This window comes from Felis catus, chromosome B1 (genome assembly GCF_018350175.1).
Source record: "Felis catus isolate Fca126 chromosome B1, F.catus_Fca126_mat1.0, whole genome shotgun sequence".
NCBI lineage: Eukaryota > Metazoa > Chordata > Mammalia > Carnivora > Felidae > Felis > Felis catus.
Genome location: NC_058371.1, coordinates 15,032,634 through 15,052,688, shown reverse-complemented (window position 1 = coordinate 15,052,688; position 20,055 = coordinate 15,032,634). Strand labels below are relative to the sequence as shown.

The 20,055-nt window shown below is 42.7% G+C and overlaps 1 protein-coding gene and 1 long non-coding RNA gene across 9 annotated transcripts in view; one reads left to right on the top strand and one right to left on the bottom strand.

The window, feature by feature from the left end:
• Positions 1–1,234: 1,234 nt before the first annotated feature.
• On the top strand, positions 1,235–15,746 carry LOC123384754. Of its 5 annotated transcripts, XR_006596256.1 has the most exons (4): positions 1,236–1,344; positions 1,936–2,048; positions 2,149–2,392; positions 14,886–15,746. It is a non-coding gene; the product is annotated as an uncharacterized LOC123384754 (long non-coding RNA). The 5 variants fall into 5 exon arrangements; XR_006596254.1 differs by lacking the exon at positions 1,936–2,048 and having other exon boundaries at positions 1,235–1,344; XR_006596255.1 differs by having other exon boundaries at positions 1,936–2,392.
• Positions 8,688–20,055, bottom strand: part of STOX2 (storkhead box 2) — a 226,266-nt gene continuing 214,898 nt past the window's right edge. For all 4 annotated transcript variants that reach the window (XM_045055208.1, XM_045055205.1, XM_045055206.1 and 1 more), the window contains one exon: positions 8,688–15,218. In XM_045055208.1, coding sequence (XP_044911143.1) covers positions 15,023–15,218 — 196 coding nt within the window. In that variant the 3' untranslated portion in view covers positions 8,688–15,022. The remainder of the gene's footprint in view (positions 15,219–20,055) is intronic.

Here is a 20,055-nt window from a genome sequence, read left to right as displayed (position 1 = left end):
TCGGCACTGAGGAGGAGGAATGGTCTTTTGGCATCACACCATTGCACCGGCACAGACACGCCATCCTGCCAGGCTCTGGGAGGCGGCATGATCAAAAGACCTTCCCAACTTCAGGGCCATTATAATCCAGCTGGGGGCACACAGTGTGTACATGGGAAAGGGAAGAAAAGCAAAGAACGCAAGAGTGTTCACATGACTGGAGGGGCCAAGACAGGGCTTCCTGTGCAAAGGTAGACTTGAGACCATAATTGGAAGGAAAGATATGTGGTGGCCCCATCTGTAGACACGGGCATAAAGAATAGCACATGACAAACGTCCACTGTGGCACCTTCCCGTGATGGGTTTTAATGTTCTGTAGCCAAATCATGTTTGAAAACTTATATGTAATGTTAGTTCCCCTTCCCCCACATACACTCATAGCATTTATGATAATAAACATGAAGTCTAAAGGCAGATGAATTACATATACTGTCTTGCAAATGTATCTTTGCCACTCCTGCTTTTAACATGCCTGGAATACTCTTCAGGCCACTCTGTCCTTACATTCATTAAAGGTCCAGCTTAAATCCTGATTGTAAGAATCCGTCTGCCAGGGTTATCTGGCTGGCTCAGTTGGTTAGGCATCCATCTTTTGACTTTGGCTTGGGTCATGGTCTCATGGTTCATGGGTTCGAGCCCCACATTGGGCTCCTCGAACGTGCTTGGGATTCTCCTTCTCTCCCTTTCTCTCTACCCTACCCCCGCTTGTGCTCTCTCCCTCTCTCTCTCTTTCCCTCTCTCTCTCTCTCCCAAAATAAACAAACTTGAAAACAAAAAAAAAAAGAACCCATCTGCCAGAATAGTACAACAGCAGGGCGCAGTCTCCTCTGAACCTGCACGATAACACAGCACTGGGTTTGTACCTTGTCCACTGTGTGTGCTTTTCGTGGGTCTCATGGAATCGTAATCCTCACAGATGCCATTGTGAGGGGAGAAGGCAGAATCTGTCCCCATTTTTCTAGCAGACCATAATGCTGGACCTCAGAGGTCAGATGAGTGAAGCCGGCTGCCGAACCCCACAGCTGGTGAGCAGGAGGGGTGGTTCTGGGACCCGGAGCTGCTCCGGGTGGGTACGCTCTCCCGTGCTATTGCGAACGTCGTGCAACCTGGTTGCATTGCTGCTTTTCCAGGTGTAAGGGTGACCTTGGGTTCTGAACCCTCTAGAAGACGGCGATCGCGTCTTTCACTTTGTGCTTCTAGAACCCCTGGGATGCCGTGCCGCCAAGATGAAAGCAATGAACATTTGCTGCTTGAAATACCTGCTGTATCAAAATTGACATTCAAATGATATTACAGTACATGCAGGTATATTTGCGTTTAACCTTTCTTCTGAGTTAGGTTCCTTCCTCAAACGGTGTGTTACTAATTTCTGAATTTAGAGAAGCAGTATTCAGGGCACTACTAAATTTAAACATTCATTCAGCTAGCTTTGCAAAACCCAGTCTATAACAACAAAACAAAAATAGTCTACAACAATGGGCCCTAAATTTGAAAATGCATCCCCTTTAATGGACAGCCTTCGGTAGGGGGTAATATTTTTTAAAGTCTATGACTTACATAGATTTCCTACAAATTATGATACAGCTTAGTCAAGCACTACACACATTGACAGTCACTGGATTTCCAGGCACAGTAAGAACGATCTGAAGATTCCCACTTAGGTTCTGAGGAAGAATGAGTTCATTGTGACAAATCATTTGGGAAGAACGTTTAAGTTCTAAAGTAACGAGTAAGGAGAGCAAACCGAGCCGCCAGCTTATAATGGCTACACAGGGTTCCTTTGTCTCCCCTTCAGTATGGCTTCTACTCGGTACCCAAACAACCCTTACCTTTAATCCTCGTTTTTTCCCCTCTTAACTCTACCTTGTAATGGAGAAATTTTGGATTGCACTTTAGTGAGACCAGGAGAACATTTTTGCTCTGGAAAGCGAGAAGCACATCGAGCTGCAGCTTGCAAAATTAACAAGCCTTCTTATAAAGAGAAATCTGCAGTTTAGCACCCGTCCAAGGTGAGGCGGCCAGGAAGGAAGGATTAACACAGATAAGGCCTGCCCTTTACTATGTTCTTAAACATTGTTCTGACCTTCAAATAATTTGTGCTTATTGAAGGAAAACTGGAACATACAGAGAACTAAAGGGTGTATATTCCTAGAGGCAAGACCTTCAAGCGTGGATCTGGAAGATACTACGCAACACCATGTCTCCTAGTGAGAACTTGACTTTGTGGTCATTCGGTTCACCCTGACCCAAACCACACCCCAGGACAGGGCTCCGGTCCTGGTTTCTGAACCCTGGCGCCCAGAGGAAAACATTGCAAACACTTCTGCTGCAGACACCATCCCCAACACTGCAGGTAAACTAGAGCTTGGGAGACTTTTAGTGTTATGTCAAGCCAGGACAAGACTTTTTTTTTTTTTTTTTTTTTTCCAGCTAACCTGAGTATCTGGAAGTAATAGCAAGTAGTTTGTTAGTAGAACTCCCTGGTCAAGCTTTTAAACTACCCACAGTACAGCTACTAAATGAGTTAGCCATAGCTAGGGACACCGTTGTGGGAAGATAAGGAAAAGGTTATCAAGAAAGCAAAACCAAGGACTTGTTTTAAAAGCGTGTGAGGGGGAAAGGGGAGAGAAATGAGAACATTAAAATGAAAAATTAGCTGTAGTCAAAATCTCACAGATGGCAGAAAGGGAAGGAGCAGGAGATCGGGGGAAGAAATGATAAGAAACAGAAAGAAAAACGTGGCTAAGATCAGGGAAAAACTCAAAATCAAGACAGAGGAAATAAATTTTTTGTTAGACTTCTACGGAAAGTTTGCATAAACAATAGCTGTCTTTAGATTGAAGATACGGCTAAAAGGAAACATATTGTGGACGATGGTCATAAATACTCCCACCGCTTTGTGCAGAAACACAGCCTTAGAGCCACGGAGACGCGAGCAGACCACACGCTCACGGAGCAAGGTCTGTCCTTTGACACACACCAGTGGCTTCCTCTGCCCCGCAGATTCAGTGGCTCTTGACCACCTCTCGTAACCCCTCTCCCGTCTTTGCAGGCACCAGGTAGGATCACCACAGCCCTGGGGTCACAGCCCTGGACCGGAGGGGCGGGCTCCCACAGCATATTCGATCACCAGAAGGGACAAACGCCGTCCACTCGGCGTTTCATCTCTTCACAGCTTTTTGACATTTCCAAAGCCACACCTTACCTGCTGGTTTTCTTTTGTGAGAGAGAAGGCACACAGGCTGAGCACCACAGCCAGCGAGCACGTTTCCAGAAGGCTGCCTAGGTTCGAGGCAGGCGGGAGCAAAGTGCTCAGCGTTTCTGAAATCCCGCTGGGCGTGTCACGTGGAGCCCACCGCTGTCACAGCCGAGCCTGCTGAAGCTCTCAGAGCTCTTCAGGGCCACTGAGGACAAAAATGACCAGAGGAGGTAGCATAAAAGCGGCATAAATTGTTCAGCTGAGGTCGTGGTCGTGGGCAGGAGTCTGAGGTCCTGACGTTAAGACAAAAATTGAGAACACACGGTTGGGAATGATGAATGTCGTACTGTAAGGAAGGGAAAGAAGCCATATTTTGTCAGGGCCTAGGAGTGGAAAGGGGTGTTCAGAGGAGCCCTTGTGAGAGAGAAGGTATTTGATCTGCACCTTGAGATGTGGTTACGATTTAGATATGCAGAGACCGGAAATGGAGAGAAGGAAGCAGGGGCCTACAAACACATGGCCTGCCACCACTGAGCCAGCACACCACTTTCCCTCCAAGTACTGACCATGTGACACGAGCAGAAATACACATTAAATATTATTAGTATTGGCTTCTTCCCCCCTGCACCTTAAAATTTTTATAACAGTCCCATCAGACCAAATAAGACTGGTAAGTTTGTGATCGTCCCTGTACTGTCACATTAAGTAAGCCACTTACCTAGGAAAGTGGAGAGAACTTTCCACCTTTTTTTTTTTTACTTCCATGTTCATCATTCACAATTACCTAATCAGTTTTGTAAAATTCAGTAGATGAAGTGCTCTCCATGTATACTGCAGTTGAACAATTGAGTAAATAATGTGTTGGGAGTGAGGTTTCTCATTGCTGGAGTAGGGGGTTACAGATAAGCAGGAGGCTACAGTGATCCAGCTAGTAACGGATTAGATTTGGATACATCAATAGGAACCCACGTTTAGCTTACCAGAGATATAGATGGTTGCAGATGGAAATATTTCTAGACACCCATACACACAGGTTAGCACACACACTTCTATCTCCTTGCTCTGTCAGCTGAGAGGTCCTGGAAATAATGGTTCTCCCACAGCAGTGGGAATGCCTACTACTAGATCTTGGTTTCTAATACCATCCAGTAAAAGAAACCAGGGCTCCCCGGAGAAGTGGCTGATTCCAAGTCTGGGGCGGTACATACAGAATAAGCCTAGAGCCTTACAGTGCCCGAAAGTTAGGAAGTGCCAGAAAGTTAGAAAGTCAGGAAACCAAGTAAACGATCAACTGCAATAATGGGGGTATGTCAAATGAGCCCACCGAAACAGCAATCAGTAGCATATGGTGGACACATTTGAGTAATAACATAAAGTAGTAATGGGGTGTAGCCCAAAGTATAAAGTAAATATCCATGCATCCATACCGATGGCAATAGATGACTGAAGAAGTAAATTGGGGAAGAAGAGACGAATCTGTACGGAAGAGTCCCAAGCAATCTATTTAGATACTCTGCCCTCAGAGATGGAGTATTTAAGTCCTTGTTCCTTAAGTGTGAGCTGAGTATACCGACTTTCTTCCCAAGAGTACAGTGTGGAAGCTGAAAGGAATAACTTCGCATTGCAGACACCTGATGAACATCACCTCGAGCGAGGTGATCGATGTTAACGTCAACAGTGATAAGTCACATTGATGGTATTTACTCTTGATCCGGTATGAGGAGACTGGCACTTTCCCTCTGTGACCCCCTCATCCCAATCACACACAACTCCATCCTGACCGTGAGAAAAGCAGAGGACATGCCCGAAGTGAGGGACCTGGTGCAAAATTCCTGATCCACACCCTTCACAACTGTCCAGGTCATCAAAAACAGAGGAAGTCTCAGAAACTCAGACCAGAGGAGACCAAAGACACACAGTGACTACATGTAATGTGGTATCCTGGTTGGGCTCCTGGAGCAGAAAAATGACTGTAGGGACAAACTGAGGGAATCTGAATCAAGTACTGCTTTAGTTAACAATAACATGAGTATCGGTTCGTTAATTGCAAGCACTGTACCATATAATGTAAGATGTTAATGGTACGGGACACTGGGTACAGGGTACACAGGAACCCTTTGTATCACGGTCATAGTAATTCTGTAATTCTAAAACTGTTCTAAAATGTTTGCGTTAAAAACGCAGTGGAAGTGTTTTGCTCTCAATAGGCTCTCTACAAAATATTCTGGCTGCTGAAATCTTTAGGGAAGCAAAAGCATTAGTAGATCTCCCAATTAATTGGCTAGAGCAAAAGTCAATTGTAAAAGATAATGTCTGTCACACCCATTTGCCTGACTTATGAGGCAGCTGGTAGCCCCTACTCCACCCAATTTGGTCCCTTTTAAAGACTGAAGGAGACATGGGAGGACACTAACTGTAGAAATGGAATCTTCTGTTTCCAAGGCCATCGCTCTATCCCTGGGAATCCCGGTACCTTCTGCATCTGAATACTGATCTCTTGACATTCAACACAGAAGTCTTACAAACTGCTATCAAATAACATAGGAAGGGAAAAAAGGAAAAAAAACACAAAACCCTGTCATCTCCAATCCGTTTAATATTTGTTAACCTGTCGCATGTCTTGTCAACAGTAACAGACAACAGGAAGCCACACTGGGCAGGACAGACCACTGATACCTTCACAATCTAGCTGGATGGCGAGTGGGGATGTTACCTTGATGGAAGATAACTGAGACTGAGGTTTTCCATACTAGAAACCACTGACCTATTATTAATTTTTTTATATTTATTTATTATTTATTATTGAGACAGAGTAAGACTGAGCATGAGCATGGGAAGGGCAGACAAAGGAGGAGAAACAGAACCCGAAGCAGGCTCCAGGCTCTGAGCTGTCAGCATAGAGCCCGACGCGGGGCTAGAACCCACCAATTGGGAGATCATGACCTGAGCCGAAGTCAGACGCCCAACCGACTGAGCCACCCAGGTGCCCCCGACCTATTATTAATTTTAAAGAAAGTGATTTTCAGGGGGGGTTCCACCCTCCCCAATATAGGGTATAGTAAAGAATGGCAGGTGCTGGCTTGAAGCATAGCTATAAAAATGTTCAAAGATAATTTCCCAAGATAATAAATTCTCAACACACATCATTAAAAGGGAGTCACACAGAAGTCAAACTATATCCTCTTGCAGGACATCTTTTTTTTTTCATTGCCATTTATAGACTATAACAATACAGAGATCTTTGGTCTAATGCATTATCATCTATCTATCTATCTATGTATCTATCGATCCATCATCTATCTCTCATCTCCGGAAGTTGCCAGTGATTGAGCAGACCTTTGATGAATCATCTGGTGGCAGATTTCTATCCAAGTGTTGGAGAATCAAAAGCTTTTAGTGCAAAGGTGCGTGGAAGTGAGGTTGAGGGATGACAGAGGCCTGTGGATCCAAGGAGGGTAGGGCAATATAAACACGAAATTTAAAATACTAGTTATCAATTGTCACTACATGCAGATTATGTATGTAACGTTATATATTATATACTATAACGCATACATCTTGTATCTATAGTATATTTAGTAGATATTATGTAAATATATATAATTAATATATAGCAAAATTCCAAAATAGAAAAATAATTATATACTTTCATATAAATAATTGAGACCAGGAAGGAGTCCAAACATTAGACAAGAAAGCCTAACTACAAACAAGCAAACAAACAAAAACTCTTGGTTAAACATAGAGAAAAGAGGAACAAAGGAAAATAAACCCAAGGAAACAGGAAAGAAAAACAATGCACGGAGCTTCACAACAAAAGAAGAGAAACAGGGAGACATGGAAGAAGATGACCTCGGAGGAACGTGCTGGGTGGAATTGGGGGCTGCCCAAGAAACCATCCAAAGGGTCACCTGGATAGGCCAAGGCTGGTTTGAAGTCCAGCCTTCATTCCCCGTGAGCCACAGACACCAGCCCCAAAGTCCTGGATCTGAGGAAGGAAGAATTTGCTCTTCATTGAACATCAGCAGTTACTGTTCTTTCCTTGTAATTCCACATTAGCATCTCTGACCTGACCTCTCTTATTTAATGCATTGTATCTGCCTCTTGCTCTTGACATTGCACTTCTAATGCCATTCTTTTAACAAGGTTCACCAGAAAAGCCCGCTCAGCCTATCTGGAGTGCAGGTGCCTTGATTTTTCTTGGAATTGCTGTCTGGTGCTATGTGGCCTCTAAATATTCATCACACACACTTATTCCATGTGTTACATGATTAACTATTTGCTTTACAGGAGAAGTCTGGAGCCACTGGGCCCAAACAGGGGGAATATCATGAAATCCAAGTATCCCCACAGTAGGGATATGATTTCACAGTTAAATAAATTATTAAAGTCAGGTGAATACCTTCTTTTTATGATTCAGTGGCTCTCGATTTCACAGCTGTAACAGGGCAGGAGGCACGTATTGAGTACCCTGCTTGGCTTTTCTTTATGGAGGAAAAAAAAAATCCCACCACTCTAAACACTTAAAAATAAGTTAAAGCCATACCATTTCCTTTGGAAAGAAAAGATTTTTATGAACTGTGACCATTCTCTCAAAGGAGTCAGAATCCTGCCTTCCATCTTCTGAAGTCACATTTCCTCCATGTGTCTGGTTCACTGGATCGCTCTGAAGGGAACAGGCCATCACCTTTATTGTTCCGGTATTGTAAGCTCGTGCTAACTTCGTGCTTGAAGAAGGGGGTGTCTGAATGGAGACAGTTCAAACTATACGCAAACTAAAATAGGACCTGTTCTTCAAAGTGGTCACCTTGGGTTCCCCACACTTACCCAAATGACTCTGTCATCGGAGGTCTGCTTTGGGTAATTGCCTTTACAAGAAAATCAGGCTCAACATTATAGCTTCCGATTGTTTTTGACTAACACTGCTGTTGCCGAACTTCATCGTTGGCTTGAGGGAGGATTACTTTTGGTTTGAAGAAAGGGAGTCCTTTCTCCAAGGACAAAGATTTACCACTGTGGACAGCCAAAAGAGTGGTAGATTCTGGAGGAGTTGCAAACTTGTACAAGCGCCTTCCAGGAATATGTGGATAGACGCTGGGTGCTCATGGGGGAGGGGATCACGTTTATTTGGGGACAGAAGTTGTGATTTGAGGGCCGACAGAACAAACCAACCCCACCGCTTTCTGGTTTCACAGAAGACGTAATCCTTTGTGTCTCTAAGCCTAACTCTTAAATGTGAATAGCTGGCCAAAAATGTGTCTTTTTCAACATTCCTGGAAAAAGATTCTGATTAGATATATCTGTGTTCAGTTGTTTTCATTCAAAAGCTCTAATCACTAAGACTGTGCAATAAAAATTTTGCTACGAACTCCTGTTAATTGAGGAGAGCAATAAATTGGTCTCACCTAAAGTATTTTCGCTCAAGTACCAAAAAAAATCCACTTAGACATATAACCAAATGTTATTTAATATCTTAAAAAGTAACACAATCCAAAATGGATATTTCACACAACACTACATAAACAACATGAACACAATATTACCATATGGAGGGACTTTCAAATATAGACTTACAAAAATCCCTGTGCTTTTTTTTCCTTTTAAGTTATTATACTAAGCATGACAAGTCAATCATCATTTACAATATGGCACACCGGCACGATAAAAACCATGTTACAAATGTGCTGTCATAAATCAGTAACATTAGGGAAGACATTTCATGAACTGTAATTATTTCATATGAAATACTATACAATATAAACAGAACATCCATCTTGGATGACCTTTACAGCAACCAGAGACCAAGTAATTTAAAGTTTTTTTTTTTTTTTTCAGTGCAAACACATTTTATTCAAGGCAGTCTTGGCTGCAAAACTCCTTTCTAACATACAGTAAATCCCACTTGCACTTCTTAATTCATTTACCCTAATGCAATAGTCACATTCAGTCACTCAGAGAAAGATACCTGCAGAATTATGATCCCTTTAAACTTAATGTTGAAATTTAATTCTCTTCTAGAAAGTAGTATCTATGTCAACTACTCTAAGGACCTTAATTTGTAGCTGTCAATACTTACATGAAGGTGACCCTAGGGCAGCTCTAGTCCTAACCCATCACGTGTGCACAGTACCACACGCTGTTTTGCGCTTCCGGTGTGGAAACCGTGGCGGTGTATCGGTATCTAGGAGGGGGACCGGGAAGGAGGCAGGGAGGCAGGACCTCCGAGGAAAGGCAGGCAAGAAGCTGCTGAGCATGGACTTCATGAATTTTCCGTAACTGCAGAGGACTGACACTGGAGGAGTTCTCAGATCTCAGATTTGGTACCTCTTTTTGGTGGGAGCAAGGAACGGGGTGCCAAGGTCAGCCTTTGGACAGGGAGGCGTAGGCACTGTACGTGGACAGGCCAAGCCTCTAGCCTTAACGTTTGCTTCCAGGGTCACTGCTGCCTCACTCGTGAAACTCCCCCTTCCCTCGTTGGCAGGGTGTTTGTGCGTGTGTGCGTATGTGTGTTCACATCTGCAGCCAACAATGAGCAATTAAAGCCCTATAACTGATAATATACAATCATAAGAAAGTTTAGTCCCCCATGAGCCTCGTAGAATTCTCTACCTTGCAAATCAGCAACTGTAAGTCATAGAACAACTGTGAAAACACAGGATTATGTGTTGGAGGAGCAATCACTGGGGACTCTCTCTGGGATGCTGCTAAAAAAGGCGCAGAGATTAACTCAATCAGGGACATGCCAATGCCTATTTTCAACACACTGGGAAATTTAATCATGAAATTTTTCGTATATATAATTTATGAAATGTCTCCTAAATAAAAATCTATAGGAAAATATTAGATGTATCCTTAATACTGTAGAACCTTCTGGGAGAATGACGGAGTGACAGCTGATTGTTTTATCTTACTTGGCAAAGATCAGACTGATCGTAATCTCCTTCCTGCCCGTATTTTATTAACCCAAAGCAAAACAGTGGTTTCCTTGCTTTTGCATTCGTCCTTCCTGTGTCCTGGCTTCCCTGAGCCTAAACACGTGCAGAAGCATGTCTCGAGAACAGAAGAGAAAGAGGAGAATGGGCAGGACAGTACTGGGCGGAGTGGGGGAGGAGGGCGGGGAGGGACAGGAAAAGACGGGATCGCTTCTGCTTGGGGTCTGCTGTTGCCTGACAGCATGCTTCCGGCTGGTTCTGTGCCTGGCCCGTGGCAATGGAGAAGGTCCCCAGCAAGGATCTGATATCTCCTAGTTTGAGAAAACACTTAGAACTAGATCAGCTCCCTCGGAAATCCAGATTCTTATAGGTAGGACTCAGTACGTTGTACTGAATTTCTGTTGTGCTAAAAGTAGCACTGTGAAGAGTACTTGATAAAGTTCTAAATTACGATTTCTGTTTCAGCACCTTCCACTGCCAGGAGCACATGTTCCTGAAAGATGGTATTTTAGCACAGGAATTAAAGAAGCCCAAGAGGAAACTGTAAACTAGGGTGTATGTCTGGGATCTGCCTCTGACCGCAATAGCATTGGGTGGATTTTGTAAAATTCCAAACACCCTGAACTTTTTGAATGAAAATGGACAAAAGTGTACAGTTGTATTTGTTTCCTTTGACTTTATTAGCACACATCAGAAAAAACAGCATTGTATTTAGTGATTTCTCATGATGGTCTATCAGTTAGAAAATAGGTCACTGGTAGCTGCCACTGAGTTTCTGGGTAATCTTAAGTCACTCCTTCTGTTTGTCCATTTCAAGTATGGGTGTTACAAACAGGACCTGCTTTGTTAATTGTCAATCTGAATGCTTTGGAAGCACTTTGAGATCCCCAAATGAACGGGCAAAGTCATGATAGTTTGTTGTTGGCTTTTAATCAAGCTCCAAATGCTGCCCATGTTATAAATGGTGAGACTTTTCAAAATAGGTTCACTATTGTATAGTGAGCAAGACGCCTATAATTTAAGTTAAAAACTTTATTTTCAAGTACACTTGGTGGCAATATGTGGTTCGTCCTGGGTAGGGTTTTACAGAGCTGTGCCAACCTAAAAAAAAAACAAACAAAAAACGCACAATGCTTTTCTTTTCATCAAACAGGGTTTTTTCTTCCCCATGGCGATTGCGATATAATTTAAATTTACATCTTCGAACCACTGGCTGGGCTCTAAGAAAGGGAGACTTGGGAACAGCTGGTGTTCAGATCATCGTTACTTCAGCTTAACTTTCAATTTATGCTTCCTGAACTTGAGCTTCACAACATCAGAGAAGCAGTAATTTGGTATTTTTATCCTGCTTGGTCCCCATTCAGCTCTTCTGTTAGTTTTCTCTATCTGATGGCACCCCCCTTTTCATATGCTCATTAAGGTCCCCTGAGATGTGCAAAATATAGAAAATGGAATACAAATTATTTAGCACACGTGGTGAGTACACAGCACTGCTCTTTTAATTAAAATGAAGTTTGGGCTCAATATGGTAGTGTGTGCGTGAAAGCAGCGAGGCCCAAAGTACTTCAAAGCCGGCACGGTCCACATATCTGGTGTGACTTCTACTGAAAACCTAGAATTCAAATCGGATTCTTTCAGGAGTAGAGAGCTGGCTAAATTATGTGTACCAACCGGCTCTTTGCCAGAGAGAACTCTTGGCAGGAATGGGGTGGGTGGGGTGGGGTGGGGTGGAAAGACAAGAGATTTCAACTTCGTTTCGTTAGTAACAAAATCGAGTGTGCTTTTGTGGGATAGAGAGGAGAGACAGGTTTACATCTGAAAGCGAAATAATGCCGTAAAACAAAACCACGGCCATGAAAAAGTCACAAGCCCACACGGGCAGCCACTGACACACACACAGAACGCCATGGCCGAATGTTTACGAAAGTTTTCAACTTTGCTTTTCTGAACAATACACTTGAACACACTGCTGCCGCTTCATCAAATTTATGGAGGTAGTTCTATGTAAAAATAAAAATTACCATAAAGTAATATGCTGTATCATAATAATACATACGTGTGCAAAATGCCGACAGATGGGTTGACCCTTGAAAGTTGAACGCTACGCAGAGATTCAACCAGATTCAGTTTTGTAAACCTTCCAGCTAAGAAACTCTAAGCGAAGACTGGATAAGCAGCCATGTAACACAAAGCTGTCAGCGCAGGGGAGGAAACGGGTGCTGGCAACGTTGGTGCGGGCCGAGCGTTTGGTCACTGAGAAGCTCGCCGTTGACCATCTCGGGTCACATCCGTAACATGCTTCCTGCCGCCTCACTCCTCCCCCATCCAAGAATCCTGATTAGATTCAGACGGGGATATTTCCACACGGAATGTCTGCTTGCATCGTATCGTACGGTCTTTAAAGCCCATCTTTTCTACACTAATGGCTCCAGGTCTAAGGGAGTTTCTGGTTGTTTTTAAAATCATGTACCCCGTAGCATCAGGCTAATGGTATACACGTTTTATTTGAATAACATCTTCTGTAAACCTATTTCTTGTGAACTATTGATAAAGTCATATTTTAAAGCTTCTCTTAAAGGGTAATGCTTTCCTTTCCTGTCCACACAGCATTTGATTATAATAATGGCCATTTTCAGAGGATCAACTAGAGGCTGATGTATTGTTTCAATGGTTACGTTATTTATGAACTGATGGTATGATTCAGCGCTTGAGAGCAGGTTTTTTGGGGGGAAAAAAACCCAAAACGAATTTAGACAGAAGAATTTAGTATCCGTATGGTATACACCTCCCCAAGGAAATACACTCTGTGTATAGTCTATTAGATACATTATCATTCCTTCCGGACATATTTAAGCCATGAGACAAATAGTTCATTTCTGGGCAATCAGGGCATGCCTTGGAAGAAATAAGGCATGAGACTCAAAGCCAACTGACCTAAGCATTTTAGTGGCATAGGGGCTTACCAAGAAACGTGCTGACGTTTCACTGTAGGCATCAAAAAAAGGAATCTAAGCTTGATGAGTCCAGTTTGACTCAATGCAACTTGCAAATATCTGAAAACGCATGAGGGAGTATCCATATGTTTCAAAAATCAGTCCAACTATGTGTAGGACTGCGTTCCTTAAACAGATCCCTAGGGATTGAACCTAATACTGAAGCAGAAATGTGTCACACATTTTTATGCCAATTACTGAAGTCCGAGGCGGAAAGACTTTAGATTTATTTTTGGGTATGTATTTTACGGTCTGTGGCTCCAAACATCACGTGCCACTAAACTAAAACGTTTTGCCAGACTTTACTTGTGTCATATGTAACCCTTCTGCAAATACCTGTTCAGTATCTACCATGGTTCTCAATAAAATGGGGGAACTTGGAAGTGTCTCTTCTCTGTAAAGTGGAAGCCCGGTTATTTGTATTCCTTTGCTGCTTAGAGTCTTCTCCATATTCAACATGATGTTGTAAACCAAAGCAAAACGTTAACAAACCATTCTGAAATAAGTTGGGTGGGCCAATAACTATACATCCGCCTAAAAACGCCTCCTGAAATTGGTTACAAAGTATCTGTAAACATCACTCTGGCATAGTTCATGTATGCATAATTGTCATTCTGATAGATTTTGGGGGGGAGTACAAGTTCGGATTATACCATACTTGCAGAATGAGCACATCCTGTTGGTAAGTACATGGGCACATGTATAGTTCTAATCAAAAATTACTTTTTAAAGTTTTCTCTATAGATATCTTTCCAGGAATAAAAGGCCTGAAGTTCAACTCTCCCTAAATTTGCTCTTTCCTATAACCACTAAAAATGATCTCCCATAGCCTAATTTAGGCATTCTATTTAAAACTACATAAAATAGATTAATGTCCTTCCATTAGAAAGAATAACATCCCCAGGCCATACTCTTCATTTGTATCACAAAGAACATTTTGCTTTTAAACAAACTAATTATCGTTATCTATTATAGTAAGATAGGATCATCATAAGTATCACAAGGAGGAAATTATCTTCCTTAAATATTTGATTAACACCAGTTAAGAGTCCACATTTCCCTCTTCCATCACTCAGTGCTGTGCCCCAGCCAGGCTGGGGATCCCCTTCCTTCGTCCACTTCAGAATCAAAGGCCTATATTCCTGTTTGTGATTATGGAAGGTTAAAAACTCAGACAAGCATCTGTTACACTTAAAAACAAAATCCTGAAAACAGACACTCCCAGAATTTCGATCACGACCCCTTCTGACACACTTCCACGGGCTCCTGCAAAATCATGTCACGAAAACTCACAGTGAGAAATGACTGGTGCATGAACAATTCACACACAAGGGGCTGGGGTCCCTTCTGGTCAGTCTGACCTTGATCTCCCTCAAGGCGGACCCTCGCATTTGACGTTTTGTGGTGGCTTACGCTTTTTTTGTTTTTGTTTTTTTTTTTTTTTGTTTTTGTTTTTGGAAGTGTCAAGGATCAGTTCCGTGGCACCCTCTGACCACAGACTGGGAGCAACACGCATCTGTGGCATTTAAAAATGGAATTGGCAACTTCATGACATTGGAATGCATATCACACTTACAGTGTCTAGACTTTCCTATGTGTGCTCAGTTACAAGTAGTGAAGCAAAAGTATACATATCACCCCTACTACTGCTATTCGGTTGCTACAGAGCCATACATATGAAAAGCAATACTCCGAAATAAAGATTTTTGTTTTTTGCCCTAGCCTACTCAGCGGCACAGTTTAAGTAAACACAAAAACTGCGGTCGAGATGCTCGTCTTTCCCAAGATGTAAACATCAGTCCCAGTGTCGTAAACTTGGCTGTGTCGGAGGAGCCAGGAGATCTGAGGCAGAACGACAGTCACACACTGGTAACAGAAGCCTGCAAGCAGTTGGAAGGTTTCTGTAATTTCTCAGCTTCGTTCGTCGCGGGGTCCGTACTTGCTCGGAAGCTGAAAGCCGGACCAGCCCCACCGTGCACCGGGCTCAAGGTAACGTTCTGACGACGGTTACTTTCAACAATGCTTGACGTGTTGGAAGCCAGGCTCTCCCGAGTGCTAAAAGAGTAAAAAGGGTTTGTTTTGTTTTGTTTTACACATAAATAATTACCTCTTGAGCCCCAGAGGAAGAGCAAATGATGTAGTTAATGGATTTCCTGTCGGCTCATGATGTCACATATGCCCCATCGCACGCTGATTAGTCACATACGCTCTTTCAGCGTGGGCTCCAGAAGCTTTCACACACGTGTTCTAGTAAACGGCACCCTGAATGACAGCTTTCCACCCAGCTAAACGCATCTTCAATGTTTTCCCCTTCCCTTCCCGTTCAAGGAAACCACTTCCAAATTTGATGTGATGGATGGCTATCACACATTCATCTGAGAAAAGAATCCTCTTAAATACACATACGTAGTGATTTCATTTCGGGCTGGAAATTCATTGAGAAAAGTGCTCTTGAATAAACTCAGTTTTGCCCCTAATGATGCTGTTTTCATTCCCGATTAGCAGATTTTGACTCTGGTTGGACTTCAAGCATGCCATTAGCTGATCTGCCACACTGATGGGAATAAAATTCTTCTTAAAGCACTTGGTACCTCTGTTTCCAATCTTAACACTTTCGTGGAAATACATTATATTTCCAGAAAAGGACTCTTAGATTTTCCCCATTAATTTGTGAAGCTTACATGCCCTCCCCCTGCTTTGGTAGAAATATTTTATTTTTCAGAGTAGAGGTGATTTAAAGGCTTTAGCATTTCTATTTCTCTTTCAGTTTTTCTTTCTTTTTTTTTAATGTTTATTTATTTTTGAGAGAGACAGAGACAGAATGTGAGTGGGTTAGGGGCAGAAAGAGAGGGAGACACAGAATCCAAAGCAGGCTCCAGGCTCTGAGCTGTCAGCACAGAGCTCGACACGGGGCTCAAACTCATGAGCCGTGAGATCATGACCTGAGCTGAAGTCGGACGTTCAACTGACTGAGCCACCCAGGCGCCCCTCTCTTTCAGTTTTTCTAAGTCAGAAACCTGTGAGTTTGTTTTATTGTTCCACGAGATTCAGAACATTAGCCTTTTAAATGTGTAGGGCAATAGCATTAGAAATAAGATTACTTAGGGGCGCCTGGGTGGCTCAGTCGGTTGAGCATCCGACTTCGGCTCAGGTCATGATCTCACGGTTTGTGGGTTCGAGCCCCGCGTCAGGCTATGTGCTGACAGCTCGGAGCCTGGAGCCTGCTTCGGATTCTGTGTCTCCCTCTCTCTCAGCCCCTCCCCTGTTCATGCTCTGTCTCTGTCTCAAGAATAATTAAACACCAAAAAAAAAAAAAAAATTACTTGGCCTGATTGGTAGGAACTGAACAGGTTCCAGGTTCAAAATCCTCAAAATGGTAATAAGAAGCTTAGTTTACAAAGAGATTGAAGACACCACAAGGACGCTCAAAATATCCATCCACCCTACCAGACAGATTCAAAGTTTAGAAAATATTCTCTGAAAGTCGGCCCCCATCCCTGATGTAAGCCTGCTGGAACCAGTCAACAGGTCAAACTACTGAAGTGGACAGCCTCACCACCGCTCTTTCATTCCCATCGGAACGGATAGCAATGCTGTCTGAACCCTACGCAGGTTTTCCCACCATCTGACAGTAGGATGTTCCCATGAAACCTTCCAGAGGCCGAAATGGTTAAAAAGTAGATACACCCGCTTTCCTAATGTTCGCAATGGCGCTTCTTCACTTTTACGAAAGGCCCAAGTTAGTACCTGTTTCTGCGATCTGAAAGAAATCTGAAGATTTTTGCTTTCAAAGGAAGAAAGCCATTAATGAGTAGGGTCTCTCGTCAAAGCCAAGGGCTGTGAACGCAAACTTTGGGAAGGCAGGGCCTGCCTATACTTTGGCAGTAGTTCCTAGAGGATGGACTATTTCATCCTAACCCCTTGTGGCCTTGAGTTTGCTTCTCGTCCGGGAGCCAGGTAAACAGGTAACTGTTTAAAAGGAAGTTTGTTCACTGACCACCACAAAGACAACTGGACTTTTCTTGACTGCAAAGTGCACGCCCAGAAGGTTAATCTGTTCACAGAAGTAAATCAAGTTCTTTCATTGTGCTCACAGTAGATCTGAGCATACCTAAAGAATACCCCAAAACATCAGCACTAAAGGGATGGAAAGTGCTAGACTCACCTACTTACCTGCCTTACACCTTCCCTAAGAAAAGTCATCCGTGGCTTGCTAGCACCACAGCTGAGGCACGGGGTGAGGCGGAGGAAGGAAAAAGGGCAATCAACATGGAGAACCCCAAAGATTTCCTGCCCTGTTCCTTCAGTTTCATTCTTAAATCGTGATAGCAACCTTTTATAGTATTTGATCTCATCTCTAAAATGGGGAGAGTTATGGGATTCACCTACTCACAGGGTGATTGTGAAGAAATACGCGTCAAGGAACCTGTACATTAAAAAGCTAGATACGTATTATTTCGGTTGTACATCTGGCATCTAATGAATTAAGTAGCTCCGATGAGTTGGTTTCAGAATCCATACATGACTAAATGACATCTTTCCTAGGGCAAAATGCACTTTAAAGTCCAAAGGACCTTAAACCAGCTTAAACTTTTTCAGCCAGCTTTTAAGGCATGCCAGACACCATAAACACACATCACTGCAAGAGATCATCTAAGTTGGGAGCTGTAGGTGCTCCGAGATGCCTCTGGCCACGTTTGGCCAGAGTCATTAATAGTGATAAATGTATATAGCACTCCAGTTTCCCCAAAGGATATATTTCATTATTGCCGTAATAATGAGTAGGGTGAGCGGCATTCATAATGAGGGTTCTGGGCATGATCCTGAAAAAGCTGACGGAGGTAGAGCGTTAACAGTAAAAATATTCCTCACACTTAAAAGTTCTTACTTTCTTGAAAAAGAAAGCTATAGTGGAGTGCAACCTTCAAAATAAGATTTCAGGATTTGATAAGCAGAAGAGGTGAACCAAGACGCTGGTTGCTCAGTGCCCTGGCTGAGCGTGCCTCCGCTGGCCTGGCGCTCCGACAGGCACGTGCTCCCGCAGTACACAAAGCAGACACCTCCCGGGAAGCTGTGCTACCTCTGATTTTCACACTGTGTTTTCAAGCAGTTTTTGGCCTCAGATTTGGAGTAGCAGGCCTCTGAGGTCAAGATTTTTCATGTTCAATATTAGATCTCCCAGCACAGTTGAAGCTTCTACCTTCCCTCCCCAATCCCCCCTTTTCAAAACCCTTTAGTCCCCAACGAAAGGGACTAAAGAATTTTGGAAATGTGGCTGAACATGACTTGTGAGCCAGCACTGAAAGCTGGGAGTGTGGACATCACCTTACTTGGTCTTTTTTTTGTTTGTTATTGTTGTTATTGTTGTTAGTTGCTCAGTGAATTAAGTACTGGAAGATTCGAATAAATGGCCCACTTAAGACTTCTGTATCTCACGGCAGTGGAGAGGTATCAGTCTGATAATGCTCTGTGGCTAAAATACTCCTCATGCCATAGAATAAAACTCCCTATAACTCAACCATTCTCCTTCACAGACCTTCTTCATGCATCAGAAAACAACGTAATCAATTGAGGTGTACAGAAAATACAGTTTAAAAACAGGTATAGTAAGTTTTGACATAACTTCTAACCAAAGGATATTAAAATACGAAAGGGGCAAAATTAGGAATTGCTCTGTAGATTATCTAACCACGGGAAATTTATGGGCGGTCTGCATATTCCAGTAGAGAAAATCTCCCTCATACTAGTGGACAGACACATCCCTAAATGTGAGAAGGCTGTCTCCTCAGAGAGATCTTACCTCCTACCAGGACAAAGCGTTTAACCTTAAGTATGTTATTAAAGAAATGAAAATAAAGCCTATGTCAAGAAATAATCCCATTCATAAGTTCTATATTCTGCATTTCAAATTTAGAGATAAAACAATACATTCTATGGCGAGACTGGTTCAACGATTTCATGAATATATGCGTTTATCTGCCCCCAAGCCAAAAACCTTCCTTTCGCTATTATGTAGTGGGAGAGTTTTGAGTTAGAACCCATTAAGCTATTCTCAATATCTTCTTAGCAATGATCTCTAGAGCACCACAGCCTTCCCTCTGTGGAGGTGCAGGGGCCAAGCGGGCACTGTGCAAGGTTGAAAGCTGGTGTTCAAAGCATTGGTCAGGTAGTGTCTATATGGTTAAGAAACAGTCGAACATAAGGTACAGGCAAAATAAACCACACCTTCCATAAGCAATGGTCTTGAACATCTACCATCAACTACAAACCTTCAATGTGCCTCTCCTGCACCCACTATTAGAAACTCAAGAGGAAAAAAAAGAGCAGAAGACAGAAATAGAAAGAAAAGGATATATACATTTGATTTGATTTGGGACTTAAAAAATATTTAGCAGCAGTCGTATTTTAGAAAAGTCATTAATAGGTAGACCAGTGGTTTTCACACTGAGTGCCATGGCCCCCTGAGGTCAGTTAGGGCTCCTGGAGGGACAGGCAGAGGAGATGTGGGGCTCCTGGCCTCACACCCTCTTCCGCCAGAGCACCGTCTCTGTGGTTTGTTTAGACATTAGACTTCCACACACGTGTTAACTTGGAAAAAAAGGTTACATGGCAAAAATCATCATCATCATAATCAAGAACTAGCCCTTTAAGGAATACTAAAGGTCTAATATGGGACAGACAGATTAACGATTCCCAATTTGGATTTGGGAATGCTCCGTCCCCAAATTATCCAGAGTAAAGTGAAATCATAACAGAACTACATTTAATTCTTAATAATTAAAATAATATATGAAGCATATAATCGTATCTGGGTACTTGTTAAAATTCTAAAATATATTGTAGAATCTTGGGAATCACAACTCATGAGAAATGTCAACCTCTCAGTAGTATT